The sequence below is a fragment of the Canis lupus genome, chromosome 23, assembly GCF_048164855.1.
Source record: "Canis lupus baileyi chromosome 23, mCanLup2.hap1, whole genome shotgun sequence".
Lineage (NCBI taxonomy): Eukaryota > Metazoa > Chordata > Mammalia > Carnivora > Canidae > Canis > Canis lupus.
The window spans coordinates 26,895,539-26,912,704 of record NC_132860.1 but is presented as its reverse complement, the minus strand read 5'-3'; the positions used below and the strand labels follow the sequence as shown (position 1 = coordinate 26,912,704).

Sequence of the window (17,166 nt, the reverse complement as noted above, 5' to 3'; positions counted from 1 at the left end):
TGAAAAAGATTCATAATAGGGCAGAAGGATTGAAAAGCGGGCTAAAACATTATTTCACTAATGTATACACTCTATTTATTATACTGTTTGATGGAGCCTAAAATTAAAGTTAGGAACCTGAGAGAGAGAATGGGGCCTCATAAACAAAGCCTCTTTCATAAGGCAGACCTAGGACTTCTAGTGATCTAATTCCTTTTTTCTGAGTCTAAGTTAATTTGAGCAAAATCAGTGAGTTTTTTGGGGGTTTTTTGTTTTTGTTTTTGTTTTTTTTTTTTTGCATCCAGCTCAACAGCTTCTTTTACTTAGATGCAGAGTAATAAATTGTAAAATTTTGTATTACCCAAGGTAGCCCAGGCTCCAGCCTTGGGGAATTTCTAATCCTCAGTGGAATGGACAGGACCACCATTCAGTTACAGAAAGTCCTCTGCAATGATTTTCTCATAAAAGTCTCACTGAAATACTCAGAGACTTAGAACACCAGCACGAGCATGGCCTTTCTATTATCTAGTCCAAATGAGGGTATTCCTGAGAGAAGAATTGACCTGACTCACTGACAGAGCCCAGGCTAAGGGCCCAGGCAATTTCTGCAGCCTCCTGACCCAGATGGAAACCTTGAGAACCATTGTAGTTGGAGGAAGGAGCACTGAGTCCTGAGTCCCGGCAAGGTGTTGCACTATTCTCAGCCATCTATTCGTCATCTTATCTGTGAAACATTTGTGTTGGGCTTAATGATCTCTAAGGTGTCCTCTAGCTCTGCAGTTCTGCTTCTCCCATCTTATACTGTCTGGACAAACAAACAGGGCCTTCTTCTGCAGCATCATCTTTTTGGCTGCCAAGGGCATTTTGGCTGCTGATTTGTATTCTGAGTATGTGGGTATATCATTTCATAACATGAGGAAAGGGAAACAACATTCTCAGACAAAGTTATTCTTAGATGTGGAAACCAAATTCTCCTGCAGCCTCTTGGAGCTTTTTGATTTTCCTCAGAGAGATAACCTTAACACTTTGTAAGATGATTGTCCTTGTGGCATAGAGAGGTAGTGCAGGCTTCTCCTGGGGATAAAAACTCCAGAGCACATTCTCGGGAAGCATAAAGGAAATATGCCAGCATTGTTGGCTTGTTAACTTTAAAGAATCATGAAGTCATGGTATTTTAAACCATACGGTTTCAGAATCTTAGAATCCTGGAGTCTGTGTTCCAAGTTGGATCACATCATGGAAGTCACAGTTGAACCTCTCTATTGTAATCTTGCAGACCAGTCTCTGCTTGCACATCCCCAGGACAGGAAGCTTACTATTCCTCTATAGAGCGAGCGAGCGAGAGAGAAAAGAGTAATAGCTCACCTTTATGAAGTGCTTTAATGGGTCAGGCACTATTCTGAGGGCTTTGCAATTATTAATGAATGCGTAACCCTATAAAGTAGGTATTGTCGTTATCCCCATTTTACAGATGATGAGACTGCTGTAGTCTATAGCTATTAAATAGCAGGGCTAGGGTTTGGACCCACATAGCACATTACTCTGTGCTGTATAGCTTTCAGAGCAGGCATCTTAGGTTTCAGGAGTGTCCTACCCTTTTGCATAGAAAAGAGATGCTCTCCATTCTAGCAGGATTCCTCATACTTATTTAATTCCTTAAATCAGGAGTCAGCAACCTTCCTTATAGAGGGCTAAATATTAAATATTGTAGGCTTCTCAGGCCATATGATCTCTGTCATAACTCTCATGGTAGCTGGAAAGCAGCCATAGTTGATAAATAAATGAATGGGCAAGGCCATGTTACAGTGAAACTTTACTTACCAAAATAAGCTACAATTACAAAAAATTATAGTTTGCATGATTGATTGATTGAAGTTTATTTATTTTTAGTAATCTCTGCACCCAGTGTGGGGCTCAAACCCACAACCCTGAGATCCAGAGTCACATGCTCTCCAGCTGAGCCAGCCAGGCACCCCTGTAGTTTATGTGTTTTCGATATTGAGAGCATGAATAAAAGATTTGTTAATAAATAAATTTGGAAATAGTGTCCTGCATATCCTTGCCTTGGAGATTCATAGTTCATCCTGTCATTTTAAAACTTCTCAGGGTCATAGAATGAAAAACAAAGCTATTTATCTCTGTTCTGCATTGCTGCTATTCTTCTTTTTGTTCTTGTTTTTTTAAATGATTAAAATCCCTCAGAATTATATAGTCCATTGTACAGTCTTGGGACATGCCCATGTTGAGAACTCCCTTTGTTTTACAGATGAGCTGTGCCTCCAAGATGAAGTACCCCTCAGATGGCTCCTTTTAGATGTCACAAACCTAGATTTCCTGTCTTCCCCCACAATATCTGCTTTACCTGCTGTAACCACATATCATACATAATTAGCACCACAGTCTAGAAACTTGGAGGAATCTCCATACTTCTCTCTCTCAGCTGACTCATACCTCCACATCTAGTTTCTAGTTCTTCACAATGCTACCTTCTCATGATTTTATTCTTTCCACTCCATCTTCATGGCTCCTTATTTCCCAAGTGTATTTGACCATAAAACCAATTTTCCATGAAATAAATTATGGATCTGAAGGAGGGGGCAGTAAATGACATGATTTCAGGGAAGAGGACAGGACACCTTTGGTGGTGCCTTTTGTGACAACCAAATAGCAGCTCTCCTATCCTACTTGAGTACCTCATCAGGGGCTGGGGGATGCCAAGCCCGGGCTATGGACTGAGAGAGATTTGTGACCTTATGGTAGCTTCCTTTTACTTAGGGTTAAGGTAGAAGAGACTCAGGATCTTTTTTTAAAAAATGGGATTTTAGTTCAGGAAGAGATCTTCATTCTTAGCCTTCTGTTTCAACAAAATAGGAAACCAAGGCCCAGAGACTGGCAGCAAATTGGAAGAAAGCCTGAACTGAAGCCTAGATCTGTTCTCTTCCAATAAAGCACCCCTCTCTACTCTGCCCCCCAGTCCCTTCTTGCAGAATCAGCTCCATGTTGCTGACAAAGTCCTTGGTGAGTGTCCTGCAGGTAGAAGAGCTGAGTTGAAGCAAGGAGAAGCTCAGTGATGTGCCAGGCAGACCAAGCCAGAATGAGCAGCACAGAAGAAGCTCCAGCAATACCCTGTTGGAGATCAACCAAGGTCTCCTGGCACTGGCATTTCAACTCATACAGAAGTTTCTTAAAACACTTGCTCTTTCTGAGCCCCTTGTATAAAGTAAGAGAGTTGGGGGTCTCTTTTTTTTTTTTTTTTAATTTTTATTTATTTATGATAGTCACACAGAGAGAGAGAGAGAGGCGGAGACATAGGCAGAGAGAGAAGCAGGCTTCATGCACCAGGAGCTCGATATGGGATTTGATCCCGGGTCTCCAGGATCGCGCCCTGGGCCAAAGGCAGGCGCTAAACCGCTGCGCCACCCAGGGATCCCGAGTTGGGGGTCTCTTGATGATCACTTGGTTTCCACAGAATCATTTAATTTTGTGTTCTAGAAGTACATAGCCTTATTCCTGAGTGATCTCTGTTTCAAGTTTTTCCTATGAACATACGATCTACTTTTCAGAAGATTCAAAGGCAGCAAAGTTTGATTGAATGGCTGATTGTGAACTGCCTGGGGCCCAGATCCCAGGTTGATGTGATTTTTGTGACCCCTGACTTGAGGCATTCAGGCAGAGGGGGTCCTCCCCTGAGCCCCAGGATTGGAGGAAAGGCTGGCTCTGTAGAGCATAGTTTTGTTTTGTTTTTTAGCATCTCAGAAGATGAGGATCTCTGAGTGGTGTTTTCTGTGGGCTTTCCACCTTAAAAACATGTCAGGGAGGAAGGAGAACATGGTAGAGAGAAGTCCAAAAAGAGAGAGATACAAGGAGAAAAAGAATAAGGGGGGAAACAAAAGAGAACCAGCAGCAGAAGATCTCCTGGGCTGGTGAGGGAGGAGACAGAAAAGCAGGAAAACAGTACCATAAAGAGCAAGTGGGCAGAGGGTCTCTGGGCCGTCTGTGCACACGTGCCTGTCTCCCGGTACAGAGTCCCAGACTCTCTGAGCTGCAGGGGTCCCTTAAGAGATCAACTGGTTCCAGCCTCTTATTTTATAGACCATGCCCCTGAGAACCAAAGAAATAAAAGATGCCAGAATCACGCATGCAGCCCTGTGCATCAGGACTGAGGGAGCTGCCTCTGGGCCTAGGACTCTCTAAGGGGAGCCCTGTTCTCTGTCTGTCCTCATCTGTGTTTCCTGCCTGAAATCAGCCCATCCTTGTCCGGGTAGTCATGACTAGGACCTGCTGCCTTCCAGCAATGCTGTTCTGTCAACTAATTGGAAGTCTTTCTTATTGCCTTGGTACAGGATATACTGCGGGGACACCATACAAGGTCCCACCGACCCAGAGTAATACTGCTCCGCCCCCCTACTCCCCATCACCCAACCCCTATCAGACGGCCATGTATCCAATCAGAAGTGCCTACCCCCAGCAGAATCTGTATGCCCAGGTAGGTGCATGTGGAAGCCTGGGCCAACCTCTCCTTCAGGTAAAGGAGCCACCAGCCTAGGTGGGGTGGGGGTGGGTGAGTAAGAGAGGGAAGGCAAGTTCATGGCTCTGGCCAGTTGTCACTGTTGTATCATGGAAACAATAACCCTGTAGTCTATATACTCCTTCACCCCACCTCAGCTCCTGGAGGGGTGACACATGAAGTCATTTAGATTAACCCTAGAATGTCAGAGGAGCAAGGGCCCCTGGAGATCACCTAAGATGCTCGATTCCTTTTCATGCAAGTGGGGAAGCTTAGACCCAGAGAGGAGAATGACTTGTCCAAGGTCACACAGAGAGATACTGGTTGAGTCAGGATGAGACCTAATGTGTCTTGTTTCTCTCCCTAACCCCCACATCTACCCTTCCTTGATAAAGTCCGTGAGCCAAACAGGGAGGAGGTAAGTGCTCAAACTTTTACTAGTTCACTGTGTGATCTTGAATAAGTTAATCTCTCTCTCAGTGCCTTCGTGTCCCCATCTGGGCTCCTTCAGCTAGAGAATGTGTGTACTCTGAGGGGATGGCTATCACGGGGACTATATGAGGCCCCAGCATGCCCATGGCACATTTTTGGGGAATGACAATTCTATGTGAGGTTTATTTAAGTAGTGAGGAGAACACTTTGATTAAAAAAAAAAAAAACAGCTACGTTCTAGAGTAGAATGTGAAACTTTTTAAAGATACAACAGTAGGCTTGAGATGGATTTTTCTTGTTTGTGGTAAGCTGCTTTGCACTATGTTCTCAGACCTCTGAGATTATAAACTCATATTCTGAAGCTCCTGTCATTAGTTAGTAGAGACATTTGAGAAGCTCTGGATTAAGATGATCCAGGGGCCTGTGTCTACTGCCCACAGAGGTCAGCAGGCCCACAGGCCAGGCTGCTTCCTGCTGGCACCGCCATGTGAAGCGGGAAGTCATCTCAGACCACTGTCTCCAGCCTCACTTCTTTGCCTAAAGAGAAATAGTAAGAGACATCTGAGGAGGTGCTCTGCATTTGTGACAGTTCCCAATAGGTGAGATGGCAGTACTCACACCAATGTGATTGTCCCACTAGTCATGCTTCATGTACATGCACACAGTGGTCTGGATTCACCAGCCTCATCCATCCCTGCCTTTACTTTTTAGGCAGCTGACAGAAACACTGCAATAAGACACAAACGTTTTAAAATGTTAAAGTTGGGGCTTTTACCCCATTAGATCACCATAGCAGCCTTAGGAGCAAGGCAGGATAGGTTTGGAGCCTTATTTTTCATAGAGAAGGTGAGGCTGAAACTGAATTGTCCGCAGTCATGTAGTAAGACAGCTGGAACCCAAACCTTGAGTTCCTGGGCCCATGCTTCTCTGAGCCCATCCCATAAGGTCTGGGAAGAACAGGCTCCCCTCCTTTCTCCTCTCTCCATTTCCTATCCCACTTCTCCAAAAGCCTGTGTGACCTCAGCCTTTTTTCCCCCAGGGAGCCTACTATACACAGCCAGTGTACGCTGCCCAGCCCCACGTCATCCACCACACCACGGTTGTCCAGCCCAACAGCATTCCCTCTGCCATCTACCCGGCGCCTGTTGCTGCCCCCAGGACCAATGGTGTGGCCATGGGTATGGTGGCTGGCACCACCATGGCAATGTCAGCAGGTGAGGGCAGTGTCTATATCAGTGTCTGTCCCCCTTCCCCTGAAACTCGTGACAGACTGGAGAACACAGTCATGGAATCGAGTGTAGCATAGCATGAGAAATTCTCTGCTGGGGGGGTTCTAGAAACCCTGTCCACAGGGATGAGGAAGATTTCACTAAGAAGGACATATTGAGCTTAGTCTTAAAGGGGGAACAGAAGCTAACCAGAGGGATGGGAAAGAGAAGAGCAGTCCAGGTGGAAAGAAGAAGAGCATGACATGTTCACAGAATGGAAATGGTCCCAGGCCCTTGGAAAATAGGGGCATAGAATTGGAAGGGCAGCTAGAGCAGTCAGCAAAGCTAAAGTGGAAAGGTGCAAATACTTTTAGGTAATGGGGAGCTGGCATGGTTAGATGGAAGAGGCTGGAAGCAGGTAGGTCAGTGGGAAGGCTGTAATTTAGAAGGATGATGGTACTAGGACTCTGGTTCCAGAAAGGAGGGCACAGGGCAATGTTATTTAGCAGGCAGGAGCTTAAGACCCTATCCAATAATTAATTGTAAGGCCTGGAGGACCCCTTCTCCATTTCTGGCTCTTCCAGAAATCACACCAGAGCCCTGTTCATCTGGAACCTTGAGGATGAGGGTGAAGATGCCACAGGAATAGCAGGTTTAGGGAAATCTCTGATGTGCTGACATTCAGAAGAAAAGCATAAGATGACAAGACGGCTATGAATAACCTTTAGTGACCCAACTTTTAAAGACTCACTTGAAGGATTAGAGTACAAGTGGTCTAGTGGGTGAGAGGTGAGAGTTGGGATTTTATTCTTCCCCTAATGTAAGGGGTTATTGAGGCCTCATTCCCCAGATCAGGTCAGCAAGTTATCTGCTTGGTGCCAGCCTTGTTGTTCTGGTCCTGGGGATCAGTTACTGATAGATAGATCAGACCAGAGCCCTGCCTTTAGGAACAGCAGGGCTAGTGGTAAATACAGCCATATAAACCAACAATTTCCACTCAGTAGAATAGGAGCATACAAAGAGTAAAAGGAGGCCACTGAAGATGAGTGACTGTCCTGGAGCATCAGCAAAACTTGCCCTAAAGAGATGAAGCCTGGCAAGGTGGGAGGGGCGGGCAGCAGTTTCTGAGCAGGTGGGGAGGTGGGGGGTCCAGATTGGGGAGCAGCTGTGTGAAAGACCATGGCTTCATCCTCTTCATCCCAGTGCCCTGGAATGGCCTCATTGGGTTGACTGTTCTCTCTGGATGCTCAGGTACCCTGCTGACTGCACCCCAGCACACTGCGATTGGGGCACACCCTGTCTCCATGCCAACATACAGGGCCCAAGGGACCCCTGCGTACAGCTATGTGCCCCCGCACTGGTAAAGCCTGCAGCCTGTCCAAGTGAGTGGGGCCCGGGCTGGGAGAGGTAGGAGGATGACCCAGTACCAGAACTGCCCCTAGCAAAGCCCCTTGTTTGGTCTGCACAGGTGTCCACAGAGGCCAGTGACAAGTTGCTTCCTGCTCCACATTCAGTAATCTCACTCTTAACGATTGCTACGACTTTACCTATATTCTAGATACTTGACATGTTATCTCATAATCCTTATGGTAGCTCTGTGAAAAGAGGATTATTAGCTTACAGATAAATACATAGTTCTGCATCACTTAGCCAGTAAAAACTAAGGTGGAACTTTAACTCCAGTCCTCTAGTACCAAATTCTGTGCTCTTTACTACAGTCTTCAGACTTTAACTCTGGTCCTCATTTTTCAAATGAAATCTTACCTTAATCAGATGTTGGCTATGATGGACTGGATGGAGACCTTGGGCACTGCCCTCCCCCACCAGCTTCCTTACTGCCCTCCACAGCTCATGCGCGGTGCCACTTAACCACAGGGCTCCTGGGATGTCACTTTTAAATTCTCTGCCCTACTGATCTCCTCTGCTCTCTACCTCTTCTAAGAGCTCTTGGCACTGGATGGGAGCTCTTGGCACTAGGAAAACAGAGGGCTCCATGTAGGGCTCCCACAATGAGGGGAGGGGACCCAGTGGCTTCCTGAAATAGCCTCAGGAATACCTCTGTCACTAATGGCTTTCCCCTTCCTTCCTCAGATCTGGAGTCACACATTGTATGCAACTACTCAAGTCTTACACAGGTGCTGGAGCAGTTCCCTAGCAGCACCACCTCTATTTGCAAGAAGAGACAACGGAAGTGCAAGGGTCACTTTATGCATCTTTAACGGTTTTGGTTTTTATTTTTGGTTTTTGTAAAAGCTGCTTTTTCTAATCTCCTGCCTCTCCCCACTGTCCCCTTTGCCGCTACCCTTCAAGCTCTGTCCCCTCCTCCTGACCAGGCATATCCTCTCTGCTCTTCTCTCCTTCCCCAAGTGTCTGGTCCCTGGGGACCCCAGTCTAGCGGCAGGCAGAGAGTGGGGTTTATTGCAATGGTTCAGCTGAAGGTGTGTTTTCCTTTGAAGAGCATAACACATGTGGCCTTCGGGTCCAGGGTAGAAACTCAGAGCTGTTGAACAAGTTACATCTCTGGGGGGATCATTTATTTTTCCTAAGCAAGATGAGTTTAGGACATTACCATGTCCTGACACAAAGGAAATGTCTTCTGAGAACCATCGCAACAGACCAAGAACAGAACCACCTGATTAGGTAGGAGTGTTCATAGCAGCTTAATACCCCAAGTGAGAACCTGGGAAAATCAGATTCTTTCTTTGGGAGAACTTGAGGGAGGGTGGGGGGAGGGAGGGCACTGTGGGAAGGAAGAGGGGAGAGAGGTGCTTGCCTGCTGGCTTTGGTTTGTAAGGTCTCTGGCCAAATTGTCTGGGCCTGGACCCTCTGATTTGCACAGTGTTGTTAACTGACCTGGCACTTCCTCAAAAGGTAATTTTGACCTCAGACCTGCCAAGCAACTTCAGGGTGATGGTATCCCAGCCTCCCAAAGCCTTGGAAGGCCAGGTGCCCTACGTAATCCACACCTTGGCCCCTGAGCCCACATGGACCCACTCTGATAAGATGCTTCCTCCTAATTAGAGTGGGACCCTATAGCATTTTTCTCCCTTCCCTCTGCCCTTCCAGGTACCAGGGCTCACCAGTCTGTCCCTGGGGCTCTTGGTTACCTTGTGCCATTCACGGCCAAAGTGAAGGAACCACATTCCAGGTGGGTGCTGGCAGCTCTGAAGGTCAGGATAGTGAAGGAAAAGCAATAGCAATAAACATTTCATAGACTCATGGAACTGAAGGGACCTTAGCAATCATCTCATCCATTCCCCTGTTTGATTGATGAGGAAGCTGAGGCCCAGAGAAGACAAAAGGACTTCCCTAAATCTAGCAGTAAATTAGCATTAAATGCAGCCTTCCTACCTAGGGGCATGTTATCCACAAAAATCTACCTAGGGATGGAGTAGCTTGGTTTTGTAAAAATGAAGTCATCAGCACCCATACCTGGTGAATTCTGGAACAGTCTCTGGGCCTTGGTTTCTGCTCTTTTCCTCCATGGATTCCAAAGTGGGGGTTGATTGGGCAGAGGTCACATGGGGGCAGATGGCAGGAACAGAAATTGCAAATGAGGAAATAGCATTTGGAAATTCTGTGAAGACATCTGGAACTTTCATTCTATACTGGACTCCAGCCCTAGGAGGAGCAAGTGGACTGGCTGAAAAAAGAAAATCTATGCTTTTAGGACAGTAGCCCCTCATCCTGAGAAGAGAAGAGGACAAGGATGAGGCTCAGGAGACATGGGCTGTCATGGGAGAAGAGGGACCCCTGAGCAGGAAGTGTGGCTAGTCTCAGCCAGGAGCCCACTGTCCCAGCACTGTCCCCTACCCAGCTTCTGGCTGGGCCAGCAGCCCCTCTGGGGGTGGGGGGTGGGGGGGTGCAGGAACATTTTACTGTACAAAATGGGATCATTGATAACGTTTGGGACTTTTAAATAACCCTTTTCATTTTAAATTCACACATACTTGGACATACCCCTACCCCTACCTCCCATGTCTCCCTTAAAGGAGGAAAAAATCAGGAAACTTGAGCCAGAAGGACCTCAGAGGCTATCTGGCCCTTCCCAGGAGGGCAAAACCCATCAGCATCCAACGGAGAGCCAGGAGTTGGGGGACCCACCTTCTTGGCCTTCCAGGGAACTGCAGGATCAGAAGGAGAAAACTAGCTATTCTAAGAGGTCTGTTCTAGGGTGCTGATGGGATTTCATTTTAAAACAATTTTCCAGTGTTAATCCATTTTTTGCAAATACCTCCTCCTACTCTCTGGTTTTGTATGGGTGGGTGAAGGTTGTTCTAGATTATGTCATATGTGTTTGGAAAATGCCAAAATAATACTAATGATAATAGGAATCCTTTGTATTTGTCAAGCGCCCCATAGATTTCAGAGCGCTTCCAGCCTTTCATTTCCTGGTTCTGAGAGAGAGATGGGGTCAGAGTTCTTACACCCATCAAACAAATGAGGAAACTGGTTTTAGAAGGAAAGGGAACTTGCCAATGTGAGGAGAATGCTAGTATCCTAATAGGCTTCCCTCAACCCTGCTGCCTTTAGGTGATCTGGGTAAAACCAGAGAGGAGGAAAAAGGAGGAGCCCTAGGAATGACCTTGTTACTTTTGCTCTTTGTATACCAGTAAGTAAAAACTAACATCTAGTACCTCACAGTTCATGAAGCAATCTCCCATCCATCGTCTGGCTTAACCCTGTGAAATAGATTATTCCTCCCATTTGATCCATGGGGAAACAGAGACTTGGGAAAGCAAAGTGAGCAAGTCAAAGCTCACAAGTGGTAGAGCCACCTGAATCCTGCTTGTCTGCTTTCCCTTGTCTAACTCCACACACAGGCCTGTGAACTGAAGCATCTATGCTCTGCACCCCCTCTTTGCCCTGGTATGTAATCCAGATCAAAGACAGGCCCCAAGGCAAAAACCAGGTACAGAAAGGCTGTGGTCTGGAAGAGCCCAAGTCCAACATGCCTTTTTCAGTATGTGTGGCAGAGCCCCAGTTCTGCTGGCCTCCCCCCTTGCTTTGATGGAGATCCACAAGCCTAGCCAAGCTTGGGGAGTCATTGCAAAGGGAACAAGACCAGGAGAGCAGGGGCAGTAGTGTGCCTCTGGTAGGATGAACATTCCTGGTAGGATCATAGGCATCTTTTGGGTGGCATCCAAAGATGCTGGGTGGGCCCAGTGGTAAAAGCTGGACAGAAGGTCAACTTGCCACTGTGGGAAGGCCAGCATGCCAGAGAGGACAAGGGGTGTGCCCACGGGAGAGTGAGCTACAGCACTGGCACCAGCATGCAAATGCCTCTCCACTCCACTGCCTTCCTGCAGTACTACAGGTCTGGTGGCCAGGTTTAGGGGTATAGGTGGTTCTAGTCAATAACCAGCCCTCTTGGCTTCCCCAATTTCTTCCCTCCTCATTAGCCTGGGGCTGTAGTGCCCCCAAGTGGTCAGAACATAATCTTTTTGCCACCTTTTGGAAAAATTTAATTTTTTTCTGAGACAGGATAGTTGCTGCAGCGCTTCTCTCTTGGCAATGACCCTAAAGTATATATCCCCTTACGTAAATCTTGAACAAGGCCACATACACCTATCCAGCTTTTTTAATGTACAAAGTACTTTGACATAGATTGCTAAATCCTCATATTATTGATGGAAAAAATGAAGTCTAAAAAGACTTAGGAGACTTGGGGCACCTTGCTGGATCAGTCGGTAGAGCCTGTGGCTCTTGATCTTGGGGTTGTGGGTCCAAGCCCCACACTGGGACTAGTGGGGGGCTTAAAAGACTTGATAAAAATTAAAAGAGCCAAGATTTCAACTCTTCAAATCGTCTGCTCTTTGAGCTGGCACCTGCTCACCTGCTGGGTCTCAGTGGCAGGCATGAAGAAGGGGTGAACTATCTGCCCCAAACAGAGGAAGACTCCCAAGACACCTGGGGAACTCAGTCCTCCTGTGGAGATTTTTAGGAGGTGCCCTAAGGACCTTGGGAATACCAGGAGGATGAGACTTGGCAACAAAAGGCCTAACTTGAACAAAAAGCTTTGGGGTCATGATGCTCAGGAGTGAAGACACATTCAAAGGCAGCCCCAGGTATCTATCCATTCAAAGACCCATGTCCCTGGGAAGCCTGTACAGCCATGTTTTCTGAGCCTGGAGAGCCTGCCCACTGTCCAGACCCAGTGAGCTGGCACTCCCAGAGGACCTGGTATAGCCCTGAATGGCCAAACACATCTGACTTCAATTCCTGGGCTTCCTTTTCCCATGGGGGAGAACCAGAGCCAGCTCTTATCCCTGGCCACCCAAATTGTTCCAAATTTGAGGTTTACCTACCCCCAGAGAGCTAGGGGCTGCTCCTTTGGAGGGACTTGCTTTGTTCTGAGTGGCATTCAAGAAATGAATCACATGGAGTATAAAAGGGCAGGCCCCTTGGTCCCCCAGCCTGGAGCCCTGCACATCAGATTCCTTGGTTCTGCTCCATGGCCAGAGAAGGAAAGCCTGGTCTTTAAGCAGTCTGGCTGGCTTAATCATTTAGATGGCACCATGGCATCTCTCAGTTGCAGTTGAGTGAAGACCGTGGAAGCTCTGCTTTTCCATCCTGTAATCTGCCACATTACTGGGGTATGCCCCTCTGGCTGCTTGCCAAGCTTCAGAGTCCAGAGAGGGGCAGGTCAGGCGGGGCAGTGGCAGGTAGGAGGTGGCTCCAGGCCGGTGCACAGCCCCATGGGAATCCAGGCCCAGCCCAACAGCAGGATCACAGCAGAGGAAACCCAGCCAGGCTGCCCATCGAACCCCATACCTAAGCCTCAGAGATCAGGCTCCACGGCATGCCAGGGTGACTGCAGGGTTTGTCCTTTACCCGTGTTCCCCTCTCCTAGAAACTTGTTTCTGAAGTTACATATTACATGGTTCCAGGGCCCAGGCTTCAGAATTCCTGCCTGACAGGCCAGCTTCAACATTCCATAGCCATCCTTGCCTGAACCAGACTTGGGCCCTATTCCTTCAGTTTCTCCGATGGTTATTTTCTATCTTGCATGCTGTGGAGTCAGCTCAGTGGCCAAGTGAGGAACACAGGAGTTGGGACTGGCTGTCACAAAGCCAGAAAGGGAAACTAGAGCTTTTGTTCCCTGTGGCTGCATCCATAGTCCCTGGGCATTCGTACTGTGGTGGTGAGACCCTGTACCGATCCCAGTTCCTGGTAAAGTGGGTACTCCTCTTCCTGAAGAGAACAGGTATTACAGCTTTGCAGATAAGTACCAGCCCATAGGAGTTAAATGAGTGAAATCTTCTTTGGGCCTGACCCCAGCAAGACCAGCATCTTGAGGCTCTAGCCTTCCTCCTCATGCCTGTGAGTCAGGGACAGAGTGGGAATGCCCACAGACCACCTTCTCGGGTTAGCCAGATCATGGGGCTCAGGGGGAGGGGGAGGATCAAGCTCCTCCTTCCCCAAGGGGAGGTAAAGGCAAGGTGTCTAGCAACTTGGAAGTTGCCTGTAATGACCTTTAAAGGCCCAACGGTCTGTCCGCATCTCCTGACTAAAAGGCATTGCATCCCTATTTCATATCACATGACAGAGAAACCTGTTCTCGTGGCATGTAACATCCCTGTAAGAGCATTGTATATGATTTTGTATTTTTTAATTCATTTTAATCTACAGGTTGGAATCTAATTTTTAAATTTTATTGGAACTCACATTTTAAAAAGAAAAACATTTAAAATAATAATAAACCTTTGACCGGTGTCTTCCAAGTAGTTTGATCAAAGAACTTATAAAATGTTTTTAAAGCACAGCCTGGAGTGTAAAGATTGGAAAGCCCCATGGCCTCGCCTTGTGTGTATGAAGTGTAAATCTGGTTTTGTTTTGTTGTTCTGGATTCTTTTGGGTTTTTGTTTTGTTTTGTTTTGTTTTGAAGATCAGATAGTGATCACTCTGAAAGATTGAAGCCAAGAATTTGTAACTATGATATTTACTGTAAGCTGTAGAACATTCAATAACTATTAAAAAAAAAAAAAAGTTTCCAAAAAAAAAAAAAGTCCAGGATGACCAGACTGGTGGTTCTTGGGGCAGGGAGACACAGGCCACCACTTAAGCCAGTGAATCCCCTGGGTTCTTCCCAAGCTGATTCTAAACTTGTTTTCACCAGTCAGGTAACGCCTATGATGCATCTCCCTGCAGATAGCAGGTCTTCCCGGGGAAGTAGCCATCAGTCAGCACCTGGACTAAAGGTGGGTGACCCAGGGAGGCCACGAATGAGGAGGGCTGCCATCTCCCGAGGGCCTACCATATGTCCAGCACTGTGCTTTATGTTTGGTAACTCTCAGAATCCCCACAGCCCAGTGGGAGGTGAGCCTGTCAAGAGGTGGGCAGCCAAGGAGACGAAGTACCTTGGCCAAGGTCACAGAGCTGGTGAGGTTCAGAGTTGGAGCTCACACTTGGTCTGGCTCCACAGCCCAGGCACCAGATCCCACATTCTGCCCACCCTGGAGGAAGTGGTGTCTATATTAAAGGGTGAATTTGTCAGGTGGGAAACCAAGGGAAAGCTTACAGGTTTGTAGTCACAGAACAGCAGTCAAGGGAGGTCAGGTGGTCTCCATCCTAATAGTTTATGCTGTCAGTTTTCCATCCTGAATCTTGTCCTCCTCTCCCCTCTGGGCAAAGCAGCTGCCCTAGTCCAGACCCAAGCTTCTTCCCCTGGTCATTGTGGCCACCATTCCCTCCCTGGCCCCAACAATCCACGCTCTTCCAGCCTATAAGTATTCAAACTCCTTGACTGGAGAGAAAACGGAGGCCCCACAAGGCCAGTTGACCTAGCCTGCACTAGAGCTGTAATTACAATTCAGGACTCCTAACTCTCCCACCCTTTCTGCCACCCTGTGCCCTGTGCCTTTGCAGAATGCCCCCCAGTACCCCCTGCTGTCACCCGACAGGAAGCTCATTCTCCCTTCCTTGTAGTGGAAAATTCTGTCAGATGTGGGGAGCAGAGGGCACCTCTGGAGAAAGTGTCACAGCACTTGCTCCAGGTCACAGGGCCAGGAGCAGGCAGGGAGGTAGAGATCTGGGCTCCCGTCCTCACTATTCCGGTCCTTGGGGTGAGGGGTGGAGTAAGGAGAAGTCAAACTCTGAACTCCCCTCAGCCCCGTGCTGCAGCCTGTCTTCCAGCTTCCAGGGCAGCCAAGATTCAGAGGGGAAGCCTAGGAGAGGACAAGCCAGAAAAGGCCAAGAGCATTGGATATACCCCTACCTGATCCCTCGGCAACTCATCCCATCCTTTTGGGAGCTAGGCCCAAGGGACAGGTGAAGAAATCTAAGCCAAAGTCCTAGTTTTACCTTCCAGCAGACAATAAGGGGTGAGGGGCAGTGCTGGAGGGGAGCTGTGCTTATTACCCAGGGCCCAGCACCAAGGTGAAGATTCTCTTACCTGGTCTGGGAAGCCTCAGTCTCCACAGCAAGATGGCATTTGGAGTCCACAATCTAGCCTTCCCCTGGGAAAGGAGGCCAGCGATAGGAGGGACCACCTCCCACCTCATCTACCCCAGGGCATTGGCTCTTGCTGTCTCATCATCTTGGTGTGTCATCCAAGTCCTGGGTGAAGTGGGGTTGGTTGGCTGAGGGGACAGCCAAATTTAAGAAACCAAACCCGGAGATGGAGCTAACGGTCGGCAAATAGGGACACCAAATAAGACAACCCTGGCAGCCCAAGGGAACATTTAAGAGTGCTGATGACACCTACTAGTTTCCTGCAACAGACAGTTCTAGACTTTGGCAACCTTTGGTGCTCTAGAAAATTCCTCCTGATGTGCAGCCTGCCTCCTTTCCTGCACACTTCAGAAGCCTGTGAGAGAGAAGACTGTGCCCTGGAGAACCAAGAGGCAGGGAGAGAGCAAATCTCAAGGCACATCTGCCCAACTTCTCTGGGCAGGAGTTTTTTGTGCTGCTGCTGGGCCAGGCCCCTGCCCATGGCTTCCTCACAGGAGGAAGCCTCTACCCACGGACAAGATGGTGATCTCCCCCACTGGCATCCTACCACGCCTCAGCCTTGGAGAGCCCTGGCCAGGTTGGGCAGGAGTCTGGGAGTGGGCGTGGCAGCAGCTATGGCCTCAGGGGACAGCAGCACCTTAGGCCACTTCTGGCTACAAGAGGAGCAGCAGAGGCCAGAGTGAGCTGGGCTTCCAGTAGTGCTAGCCCAACAGCCACCCTCCCCCAGCTGCAGCAGGCCTAGGACCCCCACAGGCACCTTCCCAGGCTCCCTCAAGCATCAGTAGCTGGTTCCTCAGCCTCTCCCACTAGCATTTAAATGTGTCTCCTTCCATCTTTAAAAAATATACCAAATACCCAGTGAACCCGGAATTAAACCCTTTTCTTCCTGACACCTAAATCCCTACCCGCTATTTCGTGACACAGTGAGGCTTCTGCAGGGAGGTCGATCCACTCAGACCTGGTCCTGCTCTCTCTCCCCATGTCCCTGTGTCCATTGACCAGGGGCTATGGCAGTCCTGACACTTGTGACCTACCCTGCCCTTCCCTTACCTTTCCTCACTTATAAGGGAGACCACCACCCTAGTCTCCTTCCCACCTCTTGGCAGTGCCCCTGGAACAGCCCAAGAGTGCCCTGAGCTCTCTCAGGTCAAGTCCCGGTATAAATGCCTACTTAAGTGCTTCTAGATACTCTTGTAGCCCAGATCGGCCTCTTGAGCACTCCAGGCCTTCACATTCAGATGTAGGAGGGCTCTTTCACAGCTATCCCTAACCCCTTGACCCACAACCCATTCACAAACCCTAGCAGTTCTTAGGAGTCTTTGGTCTCTTGGATTCCACCCCCCCCCCAGTACCCCCCCCACACACACACACACAATCTCTTGCCTGAACAGCTGGAACAGTTTCCTTGCAGAACTCCTGCTCCATCCTCCACACTGGCCAAGAGCAAACGGACCAGTCCTGCTTCTCCCCTTCCTAAATGCTTTTTTTATGCATCACTGGCATGAAAACAGGGTGACCAAGAGCACCTGTGGCTACCTTCTGTTGCCCACTCCCACTCTGCTCTCCACACGTGTCACCTCTGACTAC

The 17,166-nt window shown here is 48.3% G+C and overlaps 1 protein-coding gene and 1 long non-coding RNA gene across 10 annotated transcripts in view; one reads left to right on the top strand and one right to left on the bottom strand.

The window, feature by feature from the left end:
• Window positions 1-13,850, top strand: part of FAM168A (family with sequence similarity 168 member A) — a 187,342-nt gene extending 173,492 nt beyond the window's left edge. For all 9 annotated transcript variants that reach the window (XM_072794526.1, XM_072794527.1, XM_072794525.1 and 6 more), the window contains 4 exons: window positions 4,323-4,465; window positions 5,958-6,132; window positions 7,378-7,508; window positions 8,218-13,850. In XM_072794526.1, coding sequence (XP_072650627.1) covers window positions 4,323-4,465; window positions 5,958-6,132; window positions 7,378-7,490 — 431 coding nt within the window. In that variant the 3' untranslated portion in view covers window positions 7,491-7,508; window positions 8,218-13,850. The remainder of the gene's footprint in view (window positions 1-4,322; window positions 4,466-5,957; window positions 6,133-7,377; window positions 7,509-8,217) is intronic.
• Window positions 3,220-9,283, bottom strand: LOC140614973 (uncharacterized). Its single transcript, XR_012015668.1, has 2 exons — window positions 5,537-9,283; window positions 3,220-5,455 (listed from the first exon to the last, which is right to left on the bottom strand). It is a non-coding gene; the product is annotated as an uncharacterized lncRNA (long non-coding RNA).
• Window positions 13,851-17,166: the final 3,316 nt, after the last annotated feature.